Genomic DNA, 24050 nt, shown 5'->3' with positions numbered 1-24050 from the left:
CTTACGATATGTATGGGATATTAGTAATACATATATAAGTAATCGAATGGAAATGATTTTGATGCGTACTTCATATTAAAAAACAAATTTTCGAAATTCTTCAAGCGATTTGCCAAAGTAAGTATCCCCTGCATTGGCGAGATACACAAGAAAAATATACTCTTACTTTGGAGTGAATATTTGATGGATACTTTTGTACTGTAAATAGTACCGTTAAATTACCCCGCGTGCGTCACAGCCAACTTACCCCAACGGCATATTTTATGAAAAAGTATAACATTTGTTTATGGATCGGTGTAATATCAGTACAGAAACCAAGAGCTTGTTTCACGCACAATCGAAAGATATAATTATTCGTAGAATAGCTGAATTTTTATTGAAAAACGTTTTTGTCTTGTTTTTGTCGTTTTTTTACTGATTGTCGAAAAAATATAGATAGTCTTGAGAACGACTGCTTAAGCAAAAAATATAGAAAGTTTTCAGAAAACTCTTGAAAAACTCTAGGAAAACCAGAAGCTATCAAGATTTGTGATCTCACTAGCTGATTGGCATTATTTAGCTGATCTATCCACCAAAAATGGTCTATCTAGAAAATATTTTCAAAAATAGTAGCTTCATGTTGGGGACTGTAATGAGGAAGGCCACACTCGCCAAAGGATATATTCAGCTCAACCACGAAATATAAAATTTCATTTTCCTATTAAAATTTCAATGATGCACTAAGGAATTTAGCTAAACAATCTTTAGTATTTTCTATTCGATTAACGGCCAAACAAACGAAATGTATGTATGGATGTAGGTAGCCACCATCCTAGCTTGAGTCCTGCTCTGCATGCGGCTCCACTTAACAGTACGCTCCAATTTCGTTACCATTCTGAATTCAATATACCGCTGTATAAAGGGCCCGTAGGCAATTTTACCTACTCAGTATCCGCGGGAATTAAAGAGTCTTCTTCCAACAATATGATCTAACAGATTGAATAACGTATCTCGCGATGCTTGTCAAGCTTTCCAGGAGATGGTTTGTTTCAGAAAGAGCGCGCCAAATTGTTTACAACTGTTGGAGAGAAATTTATCTGTCGCGAGCGACAAACGGCCAAACAAATGAAATTATGTAATAAATTACTGTGTACCGGTTTACGGTTCCAGTTTAAAACTAAAATAATCAACTTAGTGCATGTTCTGCAGCGTTTTATTTTGTAAAGGTGCTTCAATGTGGAACTAGAAATATAACGGTTTGTTTTATAATTCTAAACAGTTTTGTTTTAACATTTAAATTGGTATACACCACCATCGTTCTGTTTGTTTCTTAATTTAAAACACGTTTAGTACTGTGTTTTAAATACATAGAGTAGAACAGATATTCAGAGTGGATAAATTAAGGGAAATATAATTTTTCGGTTCGGTTACGCTTAATGGCATAAATCTTAAACTAAAAAGAACACCCACTCAAACTGCTGCTGTGAGAGTAAGTTCTAGTTTTAACATTTTCAGTTTTATATTATAGAACTGTCAAAATTATGAATCTAGAACTGAACCACTCCCGAACCTGTCCTTAGGTCCTTACTTGACTTATTTTTCTAAATTTATCGAACATGATTTTAAAACACTTTAACACGTATTTAAAATGAAGCAACAAAGAGAATGTCAGTGTATACCAGTTAGGGGCCGTACACAAATGACGTAGCTTTTTTCAGTGATTTTCGACTCCTCCCTCCCCCTCGTAGCATTTCGTCACAAAATTCTAACCTCACCCTTGTAAATAACGTAGCATTTCTAAATCCCACAACACGACCGGGAATGAAAAATATCAATATGTTTACAATTCCTTTAAGTACAAAATTTTAGCGTACATTTCAAGCCCATTTCAGTGTTGTTTTGAATTTTACATGTCATAGAGTATGAAAAGAAGTTCGCTCTGTTCACAATCCTGCAGCTGCCAATTTACTACTAAATTTTGTTTTATTGATTCCGAAAGCGAAGAGAAAATTTACTTCAGCTAACAAACTAAGTCTACTAATTATAAGGATTAGCAAACTAATGTAGCAAATAAAATCTGCATTCAAAATCTTTTCCATCTTCAAAACCGCGTGAAAAGTAACTTGTGTGTATTTAAATTGTTGTCTCTAATCAATGGGTTTTTAAGTCTGTCAAAGAAAATCAACTTAATGCTACGTCGCACAGCTTCTGACCCCATCCTCCCCCTCGTAACACTTCGTCACAAATTTGGTATACCCCACCACCCCCCAAAATGCAACGCATTTATGTATGGCCCCTTAATTGTTCGAAATAATAAATCAAAAAGCTCTGCTGGGATTGGGAATGTTTCACAGATGAAATTCCACTTTGAAATTCCCACATAAAATACTAGGCTACTGAACACTCACTAAGGAATTCGATCGATATAAAATAATAATGGAAACCTCTTATAAAAACAATCAGTGCGTTATCTTATCTGTTATGTTGTCAGATGCTTTAGTCATAGAAACCGACTTCATCCACCCAGCAGTGAGATGAAGCATTTCTTACACAGTTACACTCACACTTTTTATTAATGAGTTTGCAGAATTTATGCGAAATAGGCATTCAACTCGAAGTGAACACAGTTTGGAGTCCTACTCGAATAAAACCTTGGATAAACTGATTAATCTATAGAAAATCAACAAAACTAATGAAATTAAATAATCAATATAGAAAACAAATGATTAAAAAAATGAAATATTCACACAGAAAAGTGGAATGATCAATATAAATAAAATCAATAAAATACATAAATCAAATTAGATCAGCTGAAAAATAAGACAATATCAAAAAGGAACGACTAAACAGAATTGATAAAGTATTAAAATGAATGAAATGAAAACTATGAATAAAATGAATTAAATGATTAAAACAATAAATAAATGAAATGAATAAAACAAATAAATGGTTAAGCTATCGATTTTTTTTCCAATAGATTTTTGGTGATTTTAGTCATGCAATGCAATGTGTATTTATGTTATCCCACGTTTCGGCAATTTATATTGTTTTTACAATATAAAAAAAAATGAAATAAACAAATTAAATAAAAGGGATAATATGGATGATGTCGGTAGCCCAGATTATCAGGATCTCTTGACGGGATGCAGAATAAAATTACCACCTTTGCCTGTAGTTGTTCTTTGCCGTGTTCAAAAAGTTAGTGATAAACTCACTAGCCAGGCACATTAAGGTTGCACAGAGAATGCGCAAAATTCGCAAACGAAAAAAGCAGTTTTTTCACACCGTATGTCAGATCTTCATAAAAATCAATCAGCGTATGTAGAATGTTGTTACAGTACTGCTGATTGATTTTTATGAAGATCTGACATACGGTGTGGAAAAAACTGCTTTTTTCGTTTGCGAATTTTGCGCATTCTCTGTGCAACCTTAAAACAGCACATCGTAATCATTTTCCGTGCATTTGTACACATACATTTATTTATTGCACAGTTATTTTTTTCTACCGTTTCTCAGCTTTTTTCTCATCTTTTGCCGAAATTTCAACAGCTGAGATCTCATTAAATAATTTTTTAGCTAAGATCTTAGTTAAAGTGACGTTTCATAGCTGATACTCGGAAAATATTTTTCCGAAAATCACCAAACAAATCTCACTTAACTGAGATATCAGTTTTCAAATTTGCTGACTACGCGGCTGTTGGGAAATTGCTGAGCCGAATTGAATGTGTTCCGTAAATAATTCGGTTCATTAAATTTTACTATTATACATCTATATTCTAAAGGTCATCTATTAATAAAATTATTTTGTTGTTTTAGTTTATTTAGCTTCTTCGCACCATAGTAAAACTGCCTGCCCGCATCTCATTCGCTGTCAAGTACAGTCGACCTCTCATTAGGTAACTTCCAAACATTACATATTTCGACGGAAACGATAAGACGATATCACTGGTGTTGCATCAAGTGTTGGTGTTGTTGAATCCTGGACCAAGGCATCTGCATATAACCATCGCACAGGTGAAATTTTAAAAATCAATAAAATGAAAAAAAAAAAAATAAACAAAATGAACAGAATTGTTAAAATGTGTAAAAAGAAGAAATGTAAACAGAATTACGTGACTTCAATGATTGAAATGAAAAAGCAGTATTAAGTATGTTATAAAATAATTAGCATGAAATAAATTGTGCCAAATTCATAACTTGGATAAAATACTAAAAAATTAGTCCCAATTTTTACAATATAAGAACCAAATAAAATGTATGAACTGAAAAACTGAGTAAAATTCAGTTAATAGAATAAGTTAAATGAGTGATATGAATACAATGCATCAAATAAATATATTTATCAGAAGTCCAAATAATGAAACGAATGAAATAGATTAAATGAACTCAAATGTGGAAAATGCATAAAAGGAATGCTAAATGATATAAATCAATAAAACAAGATGATCATGTATATAAAATCAAATATTCAAATCAAATATTCTAAATGAATAAAATAAGCAAAGTGTATAAAATCTATGAAATGCATCTACTGAAAAAATAAGTATATGGATCAAAATTTAAAAAGGAATATATAAAGTAAATGAATAAATCGAATTGTGCAAATTTGAGAACCCAACCAAAATTCTGGAACTTTGGTAAAAATCCTATTATTTGAAAAATGGATTAATATTCAATGCACTTTCTAGTGTTCCCATTGTTTTTTGTATTTCAGCTTTTCGTTTCCGTTCTTTTTTTTTCTTGATGGTGTCATTTAAGGTTATCTTGGTTTTTTTGCTTTATTGATAGACCTTAATTAGTGATCAGTGAACTGTATCGTACATCTTGTTTGGAATTCAAAGATGCCATTTTGGTCACAGATATCTGAATTTTGCTTCAAGTGAGGGAATATGAGACAAAATATTTGTAGTTACTTCTTTATATCAAAACGTCCCATAGTGCCGTTTTGATATAAAGAAGTAACTACAAATATTTTGTCTCATATTCCTGCGTAAAAAGTTCGCTTCAATTGATGATAATGTAAGACACTCATAAAGAGATTGATAGAATTAGTAAACACGTATGTTTAGGACTTGGGACGTTTTGATATAAAGAAGTAACTACAAATATTTTGTCTCATATTCCTGCGTAAAAAGTTCGCTTCAATTGATGATAATGTAAGACACTCATAAAGAGATTGATAGAATTAGTAAACACGTATGTTTAGGACTTGTGTACAGAATAGAATTTACTGGCCCGGTATTTTTACGCGTAATTGCAAATAGTAAACTGATATAAAGTCTTAAACAGAGAGCGACAGATAGAGAACGCAATTCGTGAATGAGACAGGTAGATACTTCGTGAATGAGACAGGTAGATAATATATTATTGGCAAATATATTATTGTCAATAGCACGAACACCGCCCATTCATTCGATTACAATCTCTTTCCAGTTATACTTATAGCCTGCGAATTGTATCGCTTAGATTTTTTTTCCCGGAGATATGGAACGCTGAGACCCACATATACCAATACCACGAAAAAAATGGTTCAAACTATAGAATAAGTATTCAGAGTCTTGGAAAAGCAGGTGGCCCAAAAAACGGTCTTTGGACATAAATTCTGTTTCTGCGACATAAACATTCTTGAAATTACAAGTCTTAATTGTTGGCAAATAAATACATATGTCTTTGGTACCATTGACCGGTACGGGTACCTTGGTGTTTTCAGTACAACTCATTTGTTACTACATGGTAATGTGCATGGAAAAAATGTAGTCGGACCAACTATATGCACAGTGCATAAATTCTGATTGTAATCCTCCCCAATTTACTTCTAAAAAACGGAGCACACAAAAGAAACGGATACTGATTTATCCACCGCCTCTCTACTAATTGTGACTGCTATTGAAACTTCAGTTGAAGTTTTCTCAGCATTGACCATATATTGATAACTGAAATATTCGCAATAAGTTAGAAGAATCATTTTACTAGCATACCTCATCGAGGGTTCAGGGAGTCTTTGATGACTTTTTTCCCGAATCTAATTTGTGAATATTTTTGGACTTCGATCCCGTATTGTTTATAAAAGTGAATACCAATGCAATTAATATGCATTTCCGATAATATAACAATACTAAATTTATGCATTTTTAATATTATTATCACAAAACATGCATTCTTAGTTGCCAAATGACATATCTGAACACATGTTTCATTCAAAATTAAATAGAGATATGATGAGTTTAAAAAAGTGCACGTGGAATAACTCTTTACAAAATTTTCTTCTTCAAACATCCATATTACCCAGTTTAGTCAAATTTTTCTGAGATATTCATTTTTGGCAATTAGCTTCTTCATTTTTGAGTAAATTCACAAAATTCCGAATCGTATTTCTTGAACTATGTAGATGTGTTTTCATACGATGTTATACATCGGTTTACTTTTGCCTATAAAACACCAGTAAAGCAATACCCTTTATGTAACGGTCTCATTCCTAGGTATTGAAAATTGGCACGTAGGAAAAAAATATAAAATGTTTGATATCACCGCCGTTCAAGGACGGATTTTGCCAATCTTTAGTTTGTTAGAAAGGTATTTTATACGCTTTCTAATCAGTGTTTCAAAAATCACTCCAATCAGTATGCGTTGAAAAAACCATAGTTTGACAAATCATTAAAATCCATGATTTCATCACTCGTGGTTTTTTTGGCTCCTGAGGAGTGAAAACCGCCAAGGAGTGAAAACAGGTTGCTAGATTATAATTCCAGCATACAGTTTAAAAGCCCGAGCTCAATTTAGATTTTCAATTTTCATTTTATCAAACACAAAAGCAAAACGGATCATGGCGAAAGCTTCTTTTCGATAGACCTCGAAGGTCATTTAGTGCTATTTTAGCTATAAATCGATTTACATCAAAAGAACGCGCTGAAATCGTAGCGCTTTACATTGAAAACGATCGTTCAATAGTGAAAACTTCACCCTTTCCGGCGGAGTAAATAAACAAAATTGTCGAATTTTGGGGACACAGAATCCTTACGTTATACATCAAACACCACTGCACGACCAGAAAGTAACTGTTTTGGCCGGAGTGTGCTCCAAAACAATTATCTGTCCTTATTTTTTCAAAGAGGGAGAGACCATCGACAACGCACGCTACCGTTGGATTTTAGCGCACTTTGTCTGTCCACAAATGCAGAAAAAAGGTCTGAAAGCTTCTATTTTCAACAAGACGGGGCACCTTGCCACACCGCAATCAAGTACTTGCAGAGCAAATTCCCAGGACGCGTTGTCTCAAAAAATGGTAATATGGAATGGCATCTTCGTTCTCCGGATACGGTGCCAGACTTTTTTCTGTGGGGTTACTTGAAAAGTAAAGTGTATTCTAGCAATCCTAAGTACCTTGACGAATTCAAAGCTAATATACGAGCTGAAATTGCTGCAATTAAGCCCGTAATGCTGTCTAATGTCATACAAAAAGCCCGCAAAAGAACTGCTTTTTGTGTATCAAATGGGGGTGGTTATTTAATCGACGTTGAATAATAAACCTGGTTTATAATAAATGGCATAAAATATCTTAAAAAACTTGTTTACTTCTGAAAACGGCTAAAAAATGGCGGAGTTGTTCAATGTTGTAAAAGGATACATCCAGCTGGCGCACCCTGTACCTTCTGCTGGGATAATTGAGAAATTAAACATACAAATCTTGAAGACCTGTTAGCAAAAGTTTGAAATTAAATTCGGTCTATAAGCGGCGACAGAACAAGAATCACAAACCGGAGTGGACAGGAGGAGCCAAAACCAGGAGTGAAAACCAAAGAGTCAAAACCCACTTGGATTGCTTTGATTTTTTTACTCACTCCCAGAAACGTGCATAACAATGATTGGTTTCCACCGCTCCTTTGGAAACAGGCTCCTTGGTATGAAATGTGTGGTTTATTTGAAACACTGTTTCTAATTCAATGCACAATAACATGACCTAATTGCTCTGTTTGAAAGTTATTTGCCTAAAACATGTCGTGTTTTGACAGAAAGTAAATAACATATCCAAAAACAAAAATAATAGCGTCTAATGGTTACATAAGGCTTTTCGTTTGAAACTAGTTTCGTTATGATTGGTTCAGCCATTGCTAAGATAATTACACGACATTAGTGTACATACATAGAGACACACACATACAGGCATTGTCACAATTTGTCAAGCTGATCCGATTGGTATATGAGACTCGGCTCTCCGTGCCTCGGAGTTATCGTAGTATCGTAGTAAAGCTGGGAGACAATTTTCAGAAAATTTGAAAAAATGGTTTGCTCCTTTAAACGAATTTGTTCATATGGTATATGGCTCATTGCCAGTTTTGGGTGGTTATCACTTCGATGTATCTAAGTAAGCAAAACATTTTCACGATACCTGGTCATTTCTTCAATTTTGGATTACATTTCGTCCATTTTTCCATGTCGCAGTACATGTCGGATTGCCGTTGCAGGAAATAAAAAAGTCGATCAGATTTCCATGTTTTATTTTTAACACTATTTTACATATTCAACTGAAAAAAGGAAAATTAGATCTAGTGATATTACGTTCTGATATTCATTATATTTTATACGTTGCTTCAAATTTTGGTTTTTACATACTTATACTGGTTGGTTGTTTCTTTACCGTTTCTATTTGTTTTGAAGACAATAGTTTTGATATGGCACTTTTCTTAACAGATTTCTTCAATTTTAGTGGAAGCTATTAGAGGGTATAATTAAACCAATGTGTTTTCTGAAACTTAGATAAGACATTGCTCAGATAATAAATCTCATTACACTTCATCTTGCAGACAATTTTCGCGGCTGTGATGCTGATGCTGAGTGAAAGTTAAATAGTGATTGATATAATCTCAGCTGACTTAATCGATTTTATGTTCATTCTTACTTGCCGATCTCTCTCTTCCTATCTTAATTTCACTATTTCACTACCTTAATGTACAAAATCTCTCGTAAGTTTGTCATTTCCTCAACTGTTTTCCTCTACTATGGAAAATTTAAAAAATAGCGACAGTCGATGTCATTGTCAGCTGTGCTATAATGGAAAAGCATGCTGATGTCATTTTCCACGCGGCGAGGAATTTCCCATTGTTTCTTCTTCTCGATTTTTCGTCAAAATATTTTCGTTACATCATCACTGCTTAATATTGTCGATGATATACATATTTGATGTCATTCACATGCTGAATCGTCTTTCGTATTCACCTAAAGAAGATTTTTATGCTCATGATACTGTTGCAAGTTACATGCCACTCTTTTACCATCGAATTGGAAAGGTGGAACTTCAAGAATGATACTTCTAGACGAAAATAAATTCAGCATCGGCGGCGGAGCATTTTTTCACCTGCTTAGATGTCACTCGCATCCATTTACCCCGACACGAGGGCAGCGCCAAGCTGGTAAACTGGGTGCTCCGTCCGGTTGTGCCCTCACCCCGACAACGAAATTTTGGCTTCTTATCCACAGTCTGCCGGCTGCCACCATCGTTGTCGTCTTCCTCCTGAATCGAGTTGTTGGAAATCTCTGGCTCCAATGTAACTGACTTTTCCTCGTGTAGTGCTTCCAGGTCACAACGGACAGTCACTCGGTCACCCTCGGCAAGTGCACTGTAAGTTTTATCCTTATGGCATGCCTTCGTCGCCTTAATTACTTCGAACTCTATGCAGTACCTGAAAAAAGCAAACAAGTACGAAAAATGAAACGGACTAGATTTGCAAATTCGCATCCAGCAGTCAGTTAATTAAAATGCTCCGGATCCAGCGGAGAAGGGGACTAAAAAAGGACATGTGGTTTTGCGGAATTCACTACGGGTTAGAGTTCATCGAGATTTTATGCTACCAGAATATCTTTAGAAATGTTCTCTTCTTCGTTTTTGTTACCATGCAGCGATTTAACTATGGAGAAATTAATAAAAAGTTGGTATGATGCATTCTGCAGCAACGGAAGAATGAGAAAAAATGAGGTCTAGTGTAAATGAAAAGTTTGCGATGAAAAGCTGGCGTCTGAAAAATCGAGTTAAACTAAATGAAGAAAATTGTTTAATGAAAGTGATTATGTCGAACGGGATAAAAGGCGAAGAATAAGCTGGTAGAAAAACTATTTAATACAATTTTGCACTTACTCGTTGCCTCGGTTGTGCTTGAATGCGTTCTTGTAGCGCAGCCGTAGGTTCCGCCGGATGTCGCTGGTGTCGTTTTCATGTCTACTTTTCGATAAAATAGCCGGGAGCAGTAGTGCAGTTTCTAGAAAGAAGATATAATTGAGAGGGACAATTAGTAGTGTACCTGGGTTGCTCATTGATTGACAATGCATTTGCTGAATGTATTTACAAATACCTAGTCAAAAGTAATTTGCTAATGCATTTGCTGAATTTAAACAAGAAAAGCCCTGGTTTTAGACATTAACATATTCATGATGAATCCATATAGTAGTATATCTGATTTCCATATTCTCATGAAAGTAATATTTAGAATCGGTATCTTCGCAAAGCTTTATAAAATAACGTACCGAACAAATGTACCGCAAAATTATTTGTGTAAAACTCCTAAATGAAGTTTTTCCTTTAGTTCACTTTAATTATTTTCTGCAAACTTCTTCTGTTTAATTATTCTGCAAAATCATATAAAACATTGGCTCAATATTGTAACATACTGGGTGATGAAATAGGTAAGTTATTTTTAATTTGGATGGAAAATATAATTTCTGATCATTTATAATTTCTATTTGCTATTCCTTACTACAAAATGAGTTCCCATAGAATCGGCTACATTTATTTTACTTGAAATTTTCTTAGTTGCTTGTAGAAATGTGTAGACACACGTGTTGGAAGAGAAATACTGTATGACATGGTATATATTATGTGAATGACACTGGAAAACTGATCTAAAGGATCTGCATTTGGATATCGATTACGATTGATGTTTGAGGAATCAGGAATCAGGCCATTTCAGCACGTTCCCCATGTAATTTGGAGATTTGTATCTTACCAGGGTCTCTTCATTTTCATGATAGCAAAGAAAAGGTAAAGAGAGTCTAAACGGATATGAATTTGACAACACAATACAATCATAACACAAACAGTAAATAGTTTGGATTCTTCCCTTCCTAGGGAATAGGGGAATGTGGTTAGCTTTTTTGGAAACCTAAACTCACAAGTATTTGCGATCGCGTCAAACGTTTGTTGACGCCTTTAAAAATAATCAAAGTTTTTTATAGCTTAAGTGGGGTTAGGTGAACCAAGGGTTCGATGAACTACTATGAAAAAAATTCATTTTGGATGTTATACCACAGCATAGAAATTAAATGATATTTTGCACATTCAGAACAAACGACAAAAGGATAAACGATCATTTTTCGTATATGCCTGCATGTTTTTATATTTGTCGGAAGTATGGTATCCCCATCCATCCATGGGGATACATGAACCATTTGACACACATTTGTAAAATACTAATAATTATGATCACATCTTACTTTTCATTTTCAGTGGTATTACATATTGTAAAGCATTTCAAATTCATGCAACGAGAATATTGCATATCAAAAGACCTACGAATTATTGCAAGTGACAAAAAAGTGGCTCATGTATCCCCACTCCCCCTACATGTTATAGAAACCTCTAACACATTGGGCTTGAAATAACAGAATAACCATAACTTTCATGGGGAACCAAAGATTACTGTAGATCATTTACATATCAGATGAAATGATGTTCCGTAACGTAATTCACAAAGATCGCACGAATTATATTCAGCACGCTGAATAGTAGCCATGTGATAATTGAGTTTGTAATGTGCAGCTAGTGTATATCTAGCATGCTACAAATGGGGCTGGAAATTGATATTTTCGCATTCACATCCTGCGAATATGCTTTAATTTGGGCGCAAGTTGGTAATTTTTATTAATAGTTAGCATGTTCGGATGTAGCTCATAAGCTAATCTTGTGTTTTATCCAATGGTAATACTGGTTGTGGACATATGAAGTCTATTGCAGCGCATGTGCTAGCCAATTTGTTAGTCCGTACTTATTTAATTAGTACTGCGACCTTCGATTGGAGTTCGACATGCGACCACAATCGGAAACGGCACGCGGGCTGTCAGCCCAGAACTAAATTCTATCAACAACAGATTCCTCTTTGAATTACTGATTGAACACTATCATCGGCGTAGTAAGAAAATTTTTCGCAAGGAGATATGTATATTTTGTGTATATGAATGCAATATATGATTTTTACAAAAACCAACAACTCAGGGAACATATTTGGGCAGCCCGACCCGCTAAAACAAATACTCTTGCACGGAACCTGATTCTTTTCCGGCACTACCTTACGATATTACTTCGGAGAGGGTTTTTTATGTGCATAGCACACACTCCAATCTTACAATTTAATACATAGTTGCTTCATAGCTCATAGGTGATTGCTCTCCCGAAACCGTTGTTCACTGTTCATCACGTCATTTCCGCTGTAAGGCCTCGTTCCACGTGATTCGGTCGCTTACCATTTTGTGGACGGCATTATCCGGGTTGATATCCGGTTCATCCGTTTCAAGCATCTCCTCTGTTCGAAACGACCTCGGACATTCGAAGACCACGTGCTCCGATATCTCCTCGATGTTTTTACACTCCGGGCAAAACGGTAACGTTGCGTACCTAAACCCACGAAGATACTTCCTGATGCAACCGTGATCCAACAGGGGTTGTATCAGATGGAAGTTCACCTCTACGTGTTTTCTGTTGAAGCGCGTCAACAGGTTTAGGATGAGCAGGTAGATCCATCTTTCTTTTTCCGATATGTCCCATTCCTGCAGCCACCTCGCCATCAAATTGATCCTCACCATCTTCCTCACGTTTCTGGAATTCTATGATTGTAGCACTCGATATCCTCCGCCAGGGTGATGCAGATGAAGATCATCCTGGTGATAAAGCATACTGCCTCCGACGATGTTGTTCTGCACGCGCTCACGACTCGTACGACCGGAACGTCCTGTGCCGCTTTTCGCGGTTTCGTTAGGTTTTCAGAGCTATACCCCCACCTGAGGCCCAGTATCGATAATGAAAAACTAGCTAGCAGACGTCTTGTGATGCTTCTCGAACCGCCGATGTTTGGCATGATCCTCACTATCCCGTTCGTAGCCTTCACCGACCTTTCGCAGGCATAGTCTACATGGTTGTTGAAGCTCAGCTGGTAGTCGATTAGTTTTCCGATTTTTTTGAGTATATCCAGTAGAGATATATGTCTATACGAGGCGGGATTGCCTGATGACATACCTGGGTTTAGCAGCTTCACCAGTTTCTGTACCGTTCAAATTTCGTAAAAGTTGTCATAAAATTTCCTGTAGCTGTTGCGATATTGAGAACTATTAGAACTAGAGATGGGCGAATGAATCACGAATCGATCAAAAGAATCGACTCTCCAAAAAGAATGAATAAACCGCGATTTTTTAAAGAGCTGTGATTCACTGAAAAGGTGACTAATTATTATGAGCCCAATGAGATCCAAAAATATCCGAATGAGTCGATTTGACAGTTTGCCCTGATGATGAATCATTAGAGCGAATGATACAAAATAAATGACATACATTGAACACGGTTTGTCTAAACGAAATAAAACATATACAAAACAGCTGTTATATTCGATATAATGGTCAAATGTTTGCTTCAATCAACCGAAGGTGAAGGAAAGCCCTCTCATGGTTTCCAAATTAGCACAGCTACTGCTAGATGGAGCATTTGAAAAGATTTTGACAGCATCGTGTCTAGATGGGAAGTCTCGCAAAATCCAACGGTCGCAGTTAAATTTGAGATTGTCAAATAATAGCAGAACCTCTTCTCACACTCACATGTGATGCAACTATTTGATGGAAGAAAAGAAAATTTGTTTGCTCTACTCTTTTTAAAATTCTGCTGAAACGCTTATACGTACCTTCAACGTTAACCTTCTCTCTAATAGTATTCGAGAAACATAAAATTAATTGTGTCCATTATTGAAAATGGAACTATGATAGAAAATTACTTCTAGGGTTGCCATCCCTCCGGGTTTGACCTGGAGACTCTGGTTTTTGAAGACGATCTTCAGGCCTCCGGGTTTTCTATCAATTTCTCCGGGTCAGAAAATTTTAACTGAATTTGTTTCAAACGAGTTTTTTCGGTGTTAATATTGGTTGCTCATGTAGCGCTACTAAACTGCTGGCCAGGGAGAAAACCTTTGTTCCTTTGTTGGAACCACCCTTGTGAATTAGTTATTAGAGGGGCGTTTTGAGTTCCTCTCATCAGAATCCGACATGGACTAAATTTGCGTCGAATTGATGCAAAAATAAAAACACCTATTGAGTTTCTGAGCAAACAAAAGAGTTTTGATTAAGCTGATGAGAATTATTGAAACCTCCCAAGTGACTGTGATGACAAATTTTTTGCACACAGCGAAAAATTCCGGAAGACACTGTAGTGTGCTTCCCAGACGTTGCCGCTTTCTTGACTGCTTCACCCTACTTCTCCTGTAAGCTGTGGCAGTAAGCAATGCTTCATCGGCTTATCTTCCACAGCAAGAATGACCGGTGCTTTTGGATTCTTGTCGTTAGCCATGGAAATGAAATTATACACTTAACTAAATCGAAAAAACGGTTTACAAAGGCGAACAATGTATAGACTAATGAGGAAAGTTCACGGCAGTTGTGTACATTATGCTTTGCCAAAACAAAGCACTAAACGGTATATGTGAGTCAATTTTAGTAATTGATACCTCGACGAGTTACAAAAAGCATGAAAGCGTTTATACTTGTCTCATGTAAACTCAGCAGGTAGGTCTGGTTTCAACGTATACTCATGTTTCTATAAAAGCCTATCTCAGGTCAGTATGAAGGTCCGGGAGAAAACCTCAACAGGGGTGGCAACCCTAGTGTAACACGAAAGCGTTTCTTAAAGCCCTGGATTTTGTCTCGTTATAACTCAAACAATCATTTTTCAAAGTACTGAAATGAGTCACTGAATCGGACAAAAGAGTCGATTAATTTTAGCGAGTCGGATACGATTCACTCTCCAAGCTGAATCGGTTTGCACATCTCTAATGAACGCTGCAAGAAAAAAATAAAAAATATAATGTTATTATTTTGTGGTTGACCACTTTCTCATGGAATCCTTTATTTGAGCAGAGATGGTAGTTCCGTCTTATGAAAAATTGAGGTGCCTATCTCAAAGGAAATGCAATGAAATTTGACAGAACAGATTAGTTGTCTTCTCATCTCTAAAATGTTACTGAAACCGAAAAAGTTCTTTTGGCTCGACAACAAACGCTCCTAATTCGCTGTATATGTAAAATTAGTTGATTTGTATGCATACTCTGCATTAACATCATTACAGTGCGAATAAAACATAATTATAAGGTTCAACTGAGGAAGCTTGGAAAACGAAAGAAGTAGTTTTTTCTCACACCTTTGGAAAAAACTCCATGAAAATGAATCAGTAATATTCTACCAATGCTCCGAATACATTGATTCATTTCCATGAAGATTTTCCCAATGGTGTGAGAAAAAACTGATTTTTTTCGTTTTGGCTGCTTATTAAGGCGTTCTCAGTTGAACCTTAATGATCGATTTAAGGCACGAGTGAATCATGGGTTTGTACGAACGCCCTTGCTATGTGAATTTATTTGTACTATGCACAAAAAAAACATAAACATCAGATTGTATTCTACTGCCCAGTGATTGGTGCCAGCGCTATGAGTGGCGTTTAGGAAAACTAGGGCAACATAGTTTTATTTCTATATGATCGTTAATTGATGTTATCGACTTCTTATCCATTCGACGCCAGCCCGGGAAATCTTAATTGCACAATTTGAACGATAATTGTAATTTCCACATTTTACATTTTGTAATATAAACAGTGTTCGTAACTAGCTCAAATAGCAAAAATTTCCAGCAAAAATCCTCGAAATCGAAAACGGAATGAACCGCGCAATAAATCTTTTCCTATGCAAACCGAGCGGTAGAAATAAAAAAAACTACAAGGGTTAAAAATGAATACCTCTTCGCTGCAGGAGAACAAATAGGACAGTAAAAAATGAATCGGAAAAGGAATGTTAAAAATGCATAATCCTGCGCTTCACAAGAACCGGGGCTACATTAAAAATCAACATAAAAAAGTCGGGGTCTGAATAGAAAAGAATGTTGATGATTCATAAACCTGTCCTGATTGTTATGAAAAGACTGCTGATTATGCGATGCCTGACGAGGCATTAGGGAGGAAGGAGGATTCTCTGAAAAGGATGAATGATGACACCGAGTCGTCGCGCCGTCATGACAAGACACTGGCCAAACCTGATTGACTCGGCACACTCGCGGCATCATTCTCGGTTTGTTATTTTGTCCAAATCAGGTAAGGATGCAGATAGGGATTGTTAATCAGAAAAGCATAATAAGTCAGTAGAAAAATCGAAAAATCCCTTTGGCACAGATTGTACAACATTCCAAATGCAAGAAGTAGGATTATTGGTATTGGAACAATGTAATTTTGACATGGTGGACACAGTATCTTCAGTATGTATTTTACACAGTACACACTGGAATCATTTAAAACTAGTAGTATTACTGAATCGTCACAGAAATGTATGGAATTTCTTTAAAATTATATTATTGAACTCGAGGAATCATTCATAAGCAACTTCGCTTCTTTAGAAAGCTTGTAAGCAGAATAATGGATTTCTCTTTGCCCCCAAAATTATTTGAACTGATACAATTTGCAATCTTTGTTTCGGAAGCTACAATCGACTTCAATTAACTTATCAATTCCAGTTTCCTATATTGACCACTTAAAGCACAATTTAGATGGTAGGTAGTATGTATATAAAATTCAACTCGGGAAACTGTAGTCACAATCCGCCGCGTGAATGGACAATGTCAATCAATGGCGCGCCTATTCCGCCAGCACACTCACCTCTCAATACCTTCCGGTCGTGGTGATTGTGGCACTTCAATCCTTGGCAGCCTCGTTTCTGTAGCAGCGATGGGCAGTGCTTGCCACCGTTTTGCGGTTTATGTTCAATTATCCTGGTTCGTGACATCATGCCGGTTCCACAAGCAGTATCGCAGTCACTCCACGGTCCCCATTCGCTGACGACGCAGTCTATCACTGTGGTGGGAGAGAGGAAGAGAAGAACAGAGGAAAAATAACCATCAGAAAGGATATAAAATTATTATGTATCCACGAAACGGGCATCGGCTAATCGGAAACACCTATAATATAAGAGAATACTGATGGTGTTCGGGGAGCTTGGGGTGGATGTTTGTTTTATTGGACAGAACATTATTTAATTTATCCGATGAATACTAAATTTTTCAAGATCAGCTAGGGAAAGTTTGTTTTTGATTTTCATATTAATTGAGTTGGTGTGTGAATTGTATACCGCTTGAATGAAGGTTAAATATCTCGTAAAAGTTCTTACGTTAATTACGAAAATATTGCACGGTATTCAGTTAAAAATTATTTATCATGAATAAGCGAAACCGAGGTGAGTTCAAACAGAGTTGAGTTTCAATTACTAGGGGATGATCCATAAATGACGTAGCATTTTTGAGTGATTTTTAAAAACCCCCTCCCCCCTCGTAGCATTTCGTCACAAACTTCTAAATACCCCCCTGGTAATTACGTAGATTGACGGTAACTCTGCCCCCCTTGTCCCCGTAAATTTTTGTTAAAAATTCAATTCTATTCCCCTTTAAAAAAGATACGTAGCATGACATGACCCTCTACCCCCTGTCGTCACACATCATTACAAAATACAAAACTCCCCCCTCCCCCATATAATGCTACGTCATTTATGGATGATCCCTAGCGGAACAGTACCGTTAGGGATCTAACAATAATGCATTTATTATTGTGCTCTCAAATCCTCCATTACAGATTACACACTCCAATGTTAAATGAGTTGGTTTCTTCTACTTCTAGTTTTGGATATTTTTCGTCGGCCTATTTCCTCTACGAGGCCAAACACCGACGCCAGAGAGGTGACGACTGGATATAGGTGATATCTGGACTAGGTATCGACCCATCAACTCATGGACCAGGGACCAACGGCTTTACTTCCCTTCCGAAGGAAGGCGTGACCTCAGATTTTTCTCACCTCTGAAAAATCTCAACGACCTCGACTGGGATTGAACCCAGACCAACGCTTACCACCCAACCAAAAATGAGTTGGTTCATATGATAACCACACAACAACAAAACATGAACTGAAGCGAGGACTTTTTTTCAATCTACAAAAGAGAGCCTAAACTAACTAAAGAAAACAATTTTATGCAGCTCTACGTCCAATTATAAGATTTCATTCTACGGTTTGTTTCAAAATGATTCGACTTCTGCTAACCTGCAATTTAACTTTTCGATATGGCATTTTGAAATGAGCGTGTAGCACTTTCTAGATAGGACGATAAAAACTATCCAAAAATGGCGTTTAAAACTCAATTGCACCTGTTTTTTCGAACGGAATAACACTTGCTTACTTATCCTCATATGGTTTGTGTGCAACATGGGCCATAATATTGAATATAAAAGTCGAAAATTGATTCAAATTATTGAGATGCATGTAGGAGGTACATGGCGGCTAACTAACGTCTGTAACCGATAGGTTCCAATTTACAACTTGTGTGCTCCACCACAAGTCAACACAAACCCCGATGTACCCTATCGTACTCGGTTGCAAGGTTCCCTCTCTTTTTATGCTCTTGCGGTCTCTCGCTCTCATAAGATATAAATGAGCGAACTGACAGCATCTTGTGAGTGCCGGGTGTATTGGATAAGAGCAGTGTCGTATCCTCTATTCAGACCGGTGCGTTCTCGCGCTACAGAATGTGCTCGATTATAACAGTGTGACAACTGAGGTGTTCTCGTCACTCCACCGATGGAGCCACTAGCGTCATGGTTGCCAAACTGAATGGACCTGCCAAATCTACATTTGTCGTAGATATTCGGATGTGTTCGGTCTTTCTCGCAATTTCTACGCACATAAATAGCTTGGCTCGGCTGAAATCGATCTCTTTCGTTCCGTGGCTTATTACCAGTTTCGTAGTGCGCGATGGTGATTAAATTCGTTTAATTAGGTTAGCAAAGTGTGGCTAAAAACGTGGTGTGGATTGTGATAATGAGAGTCAGTAATTATTGTTTAATTTTAGGGAGGAGTAGCTGACTCTTAGTACAATTGAAACGTTCTAAACAGGATTGTTCTTAAAAAAAAAAACTTTAACGATAGATACAAACACGTTAAAATTTAATAGATATAACTAAAATACGCGCATCAAGTGTTCAGGATACGTCCAAGAAAAAGGTCCAGCCTGGGCCTTTTTCTTTTTGTTCATTTGGAACAGTGTTCCAAAGTATCATCCACAGACTCGACAACCAATAAAACCTCGATCGTCACCCGCCAGGTGGGGATCGAGTAAGCACGGATCGACAGAAGAAATCACGGGTTAAAGCGAATAGCCGCCATTGCAGCAATATTTCGGCGTTGGAAAGCGGTATTCCACCAGAAAAACCGCGCGCTGAAGCGAATAGCCGCCATTGCAGCAATATTTCGGCGTTGGAAAGCGGTATTCCACCAGAAAAACAGCGTGCTGACGCGAATAACCGCCATTGCAGAACCGTTGCAGAAGGTACACTACCGTCAGCAGTCGTCTAGTACAGCGTTCAAACTTGCATCATCCGGAGCTCCGGATGGGTATTGTGCCCCTTACAACAGCATTCAACATCAGGAACAACAGTGACTGTTCGCCGAAGGAAAGAGATTTGCCCGGTTGACCGGGAAACAAACGGACAACAGCATTGCCGGATTAAACAGGTACCTGTGTAACGTCACGGAGAAATTATGGTGTGTATACAATTGTAAATATAGAGTATAGGGATAGAAAAGTACAAATAGGTAATAGTAATAGATACAAGCCATAAAATTAGGATAGGTTTATATGAGTATAATTACAGAGATAGATGGTAGTTTCAGGGAATAAATTCAGAATCCACACAATGTTAACGTTGCTTTTTCGATTCCTGCTATAAAGAGCATTCACCCCTCAGCTGGTATTAGTCCGCTGTAAATCGATCGACTTTAGGAGCTTTTGAGCACCCCTCGGTAGCGAGAAAATTTTGGCAATCTGAAGAGTGAAAGCATTGTCGGAGTTGGTACGAACTTTCTCTATCGGGCCTGCTCTCTCTCGGAGTACCTTTGTGGGTGAGTGTGTGATTCGGTCTGCGTAGCGGTAAAACGACCCTGTGAATCTTCGCGAGTGGGTGAGCCCCACACACCGCGGTTAACACGCAAGAGAGTATCAATTGGCGCCCAACTAAAGTGCTTGCGCAACCGAGTTTGAAATTTTCTTCCGCTCCCAGTAGGGGGAAGAAAAATCTTTTCCGATTTTGTAAATTAATCATCGTTCTCCTAACGAACGAGTTTTGATAAAGTTAATCCTAGGCAGGGTTACAGGAAATGGATTTGGAATTTAATTTACTATACAAAAACCTTCTGGTGCACCATTTGGAACGACCAGAAATGGAGTATGAACTTTGCATACGGGCTGTGCAATGTGAGCAGACAGACAGTCGATCGGCTTTGCAGAGGAGGTTGAGGGATCGGCTAAGAGAAGAAAGGGAAAAACAGGTAGTAGATATTGAGTTTTGGAGGTGTGACAGAAGCGTAGATGATGAAATTAAAATTATCGATGAGCAGTTGGAGTCGATTAGAAACTACTTGGAGGGTAGGGTTCGGTATGAAGGTATAAAGGACAGTTTGAAAACTCGGTTAGTCCACTACTTTTCCAGGGGTAGACGAGCTCAGGAAGTTGCAGAGCGAGAAGAAGAGTTATTGGACTTAGACAAAATACTGGGAATCACTCGGAAAATGATGAATATTTATTTTTCACCATTTTCTCCAGTAAACTCTATTCGCGATGAAGTGGTTCAGCAAATTGCGAAGACTTTATCGAATCTGAACGTTACCTCTCCTTCCCATTCGAGGTCGAATATTACGAAAAACACTACTGGTCAGCATTCTCGTTCAGAAAATGTTGAACCCGATGATGAGCCGGTAGAGTCAGAAGGGGATGAACAACAGGCAAGATCTTCAGAAGCTTCGGGGCGGAGAAAACTAAAATCGGTGCGCGATCGTAATTTTGAAAGTAAACGCTACAATCATCCATTCGCGAATTGGTATCCTTACGCGTGTCCATTTCCTCCGGTTCCGTACGGCTGGAATCCACAATACCCTACCGCGAACGATCAATGCGAAGAAAAATTCATTAGGAAATTTTCATTAGAATCGAAGAAAGGTGGTAAGCCTATACCGCAAAACGAATCGTCGGACACAGTTACGAATGAAGAACTTAGCACATCAGAGTCAGAATCGGGTCGATCGGTAGAAAGAAAACATTCTAGAGCGCGTCGCCATCATTATCAAAGAAGAAGACCGGTTTCCGAATGGAATCTAAAATACGATGGAAAAGATAACGGTCAAGGGCTCATGAAATTTATTAAAGAAATCGAATTCTTCGCGAAATCAGAAAAAGTCCCCGATAAAGAACTTTTCCGTTCCGCGATTTACCTTTTTAAAGACCAAGCCAAGTCCTGGTACATGGCAGGGGTCGAAAATGAAGACTTCATGAATTGGAAGGAACTCGTACACGAATTGAAACGAGAATTCCTTAGTCCTGATCATGACCACGTCAATGAAATCCGCGCAATCTCGCGCAAGCAAGGCCCCAAAGAGCGATTTCAAGACTATTTATCGGAAATTCAAAAGATTTTCAATTCATTAACTAAGCCCATTTCAGAGAGTAAGAAATTCGAGATAGTGTATCGTAACTTACGGTCCGATTACAAAGGACATGCGGTCGCGTCTAATATTGATAACCTCGCGGATCTCAAAAAGTTTGGTCGGCAACTCGATGCGACCTTTTGGTATAAATACTCGGGTAATACAAACGAGCCAAACCCCACGCGGAATCGATCGCAAGTTAACGAGGTAGCCGTCGGTAGCAAACACAAGCAAAAACCCCTCGCGGTCGACGAGAAGAAAGCTTTCAAGTCGAGAAACTTTTATCGATCTCAGAAAACAGAAGCGTCTGACGAGGAGCCGTCAGTTAAGAAATCGCAGGGCGAACCATCTAATATCGCGAACCAGAATAGTAAAAAAAATGAAGATTCGAGAGGGATGAAGGTCTTGCTGGAGAATTATGCCCCCCCGAAGGACGGTATATGCTTTAATTGTCGTCTGAAAGGTCATCATCAATCAGAATGCAGGATACCTAAACACAAGTTTTGCTATAGGTGTGGGTTTCATGATGTTGATACAAAAACCTGCCCGTGGTGTGAAAAAAACTCACGAGAGACAGCTTGAAGGGGCAAGTCTGTCCTAACGATTTACAAAAACCTCAAACCTTTGTTTTGTCTCAATATGGCTACCGTCAGTTCAATGATGCTGAATATTTCCAATTATCTCAAACGCAGCTAGAAGAATTATTCATTCATCTCAATGAAGATGAACGCCCTTTTGCAAAAGTAACTATTTATGACATCCCCGTGATTGGTTTATTGGACAGTGGGGCACATCGCAGCATATTGGGAGTCGGGGCCAAAAACTTAATAAAACAATGCAAATTAAAAATTAACCCTTCGGATGTAGAATTAGTTACAGCCAGTGGACAAAACTTACACACGGCAGGATGTGTAGATCTGCCAATGACCTTTAATGGGACGACCAAGTTAATATCGACTTTAGTAGTTCCCGAACTTAAGAGACGCTTGATTTTGGGCACGGATTTTTGGAAATCATTCCACATAGTGCCTTCCATTCGATCGGAGTATGTAGACGAAATAGAGCTTGCTTCGGAGTTCGACGAGCTTACTGAATCTCAGTTACACAAACTCGACCAAGTGAAGCAACAATTCAAAGCAGCGGAGGAAGGGCAATTGGATACGACGCCTCTTATTACTCATCGCATCGAACTGACAGACGAAGCCAGAAAGAACCCACCAGTACGCATAAACCCCTTTCCAACATCACCCAAACGTCAGGAACAAATTAATAAAGAACTCGATAAGATGCTAGAAGCAGGCATTATTGAGAGATCGTATAGCGATTGGACTCTGCGTTTGGTCCCAGTCGATAAACCTGATGATACCGTCCGCTTGTGCTTAGATGCGCGCAAATTAAACGAGCGAACGATCCGGGATTCTTATCCATTGCCCCACGCCGATCGTATACTGAGTCGACTCGGTCCGTGCAAGTACATTTCGACAATTGATTTGTCGAAGGCGTTCCTTCAAATTCCACTTCATCCTAAGTCGAAAAAGTACACTGCATTTTCTGTGTTAAGCAGGGGATTATTCCAGTTCACCCGAATGCCCTTCGGCTTGGTAAACAGCCCGGCAACATTGTCCAGGCTGATGGATCGAGTGTTGGGCGCAGGTGAGCTGGAACCCAAAGTTTTTGTATATCTTGATGATATAATCATCGTAAGTGATACGTTCGAGGAACACCTCATGTTATTGCGCGAGGTGGCCTCACGACTCCGCAGGGCAAACCTATCCATTAATTTACAAAAATCTAAATTTTGTGTTCAGGAAGTTCCCTATTTGGGATATATCTTGTCCCGTAGTGGGATACGACCGAACCCTGACCGCGTAGAAGCGATTGTGAACTTTGAACGTCCCCGCACTCTTCGAGCCGTACGTAGATTTCTGGGGATGTGCAATTATTATCGTAGGTTCATATCCAACTACAGCCAAGCCGTCCTCCCTCTTACAGACCTACTGAAAGATAAACCCAAGCAGGTGCGCTGGAATGAGCTTGCGGAAAAAGCCTTTATTAACATTAAGGAACGATTAATTACTGCCCCAATATTAACGAACCCTGAATTCAGCAAGCCGTTTGATATTCACTGCGATGCGAGCGATACCGCTATCGCAGCTGTATTAACGCAAAACTACGAGGGGGTAGACAAACCGATTGCATATTATTCGCAAAAATTGAGCGGGGCACAACAGCGCTACTTTGCGACTGAAAAAGAAGCATTAGCTGTCCTTAACT

The 24050-nt window shown here is 37.9% G+C and overlaps 1 protein-coding gene across 9 annotated transcripts in view; it reads right to left on the bottom strand.

Moving 5' to 3' along the window:
* Positions 1–8470: 8470 nt before the first annotated feature.
* LOC131693514 (somatomedin-B and thrombospondin type-1 domain-containing protein) overlaps positions 8471–24050 on the bottom strand; it is a 169530-nt gene continuing 153950 nt past the window's right edge. For 8 of the 9 annotated variants that reach the window (XM_058981403.1, XM_058981398.1, XM_058981401.1 and 5 more), the window contains 3 exons: positions 16916–17110; positions 10109–10229; positions 8471–9656 (listed from right to left, as the gene is read on the bottom strand). In XM_058981403.1, the coding sequence (XP_058837386.1) occupies positions 9287–9656; positions 10109–10229; positions 16916–17110 (686 nt within the window). In that variant the 3' untranslated portion in view covers positions 8471–9286. The remainder of the gene's footprint in view (positions 9657–10108; positions 10230–16915; positions 17111–24050) is intronic. The other variant, XM_058981400.1, reaches the window with a different exon arrangement.

The sequence above is a fragment of the Topomyia yanbarensis genome, chromosome 3 (genome assembly GCF_030247195.1).
Source record: "Topomyia yanbarensis strain Yona2022 chromosome 3, ASM3024719v1, whole genome shotgun sequence".
Classification (NCBI taxonomy): domain Eukaryota; kingdom Metazoa; phylum Arthropoda; class Insecta; order Diptera; family Culicidae; genus Topomyia; species Topomyia yanbarensis.
This window is presented reverse-complemented; position numbering and strand designations above follow the sequence as displayed.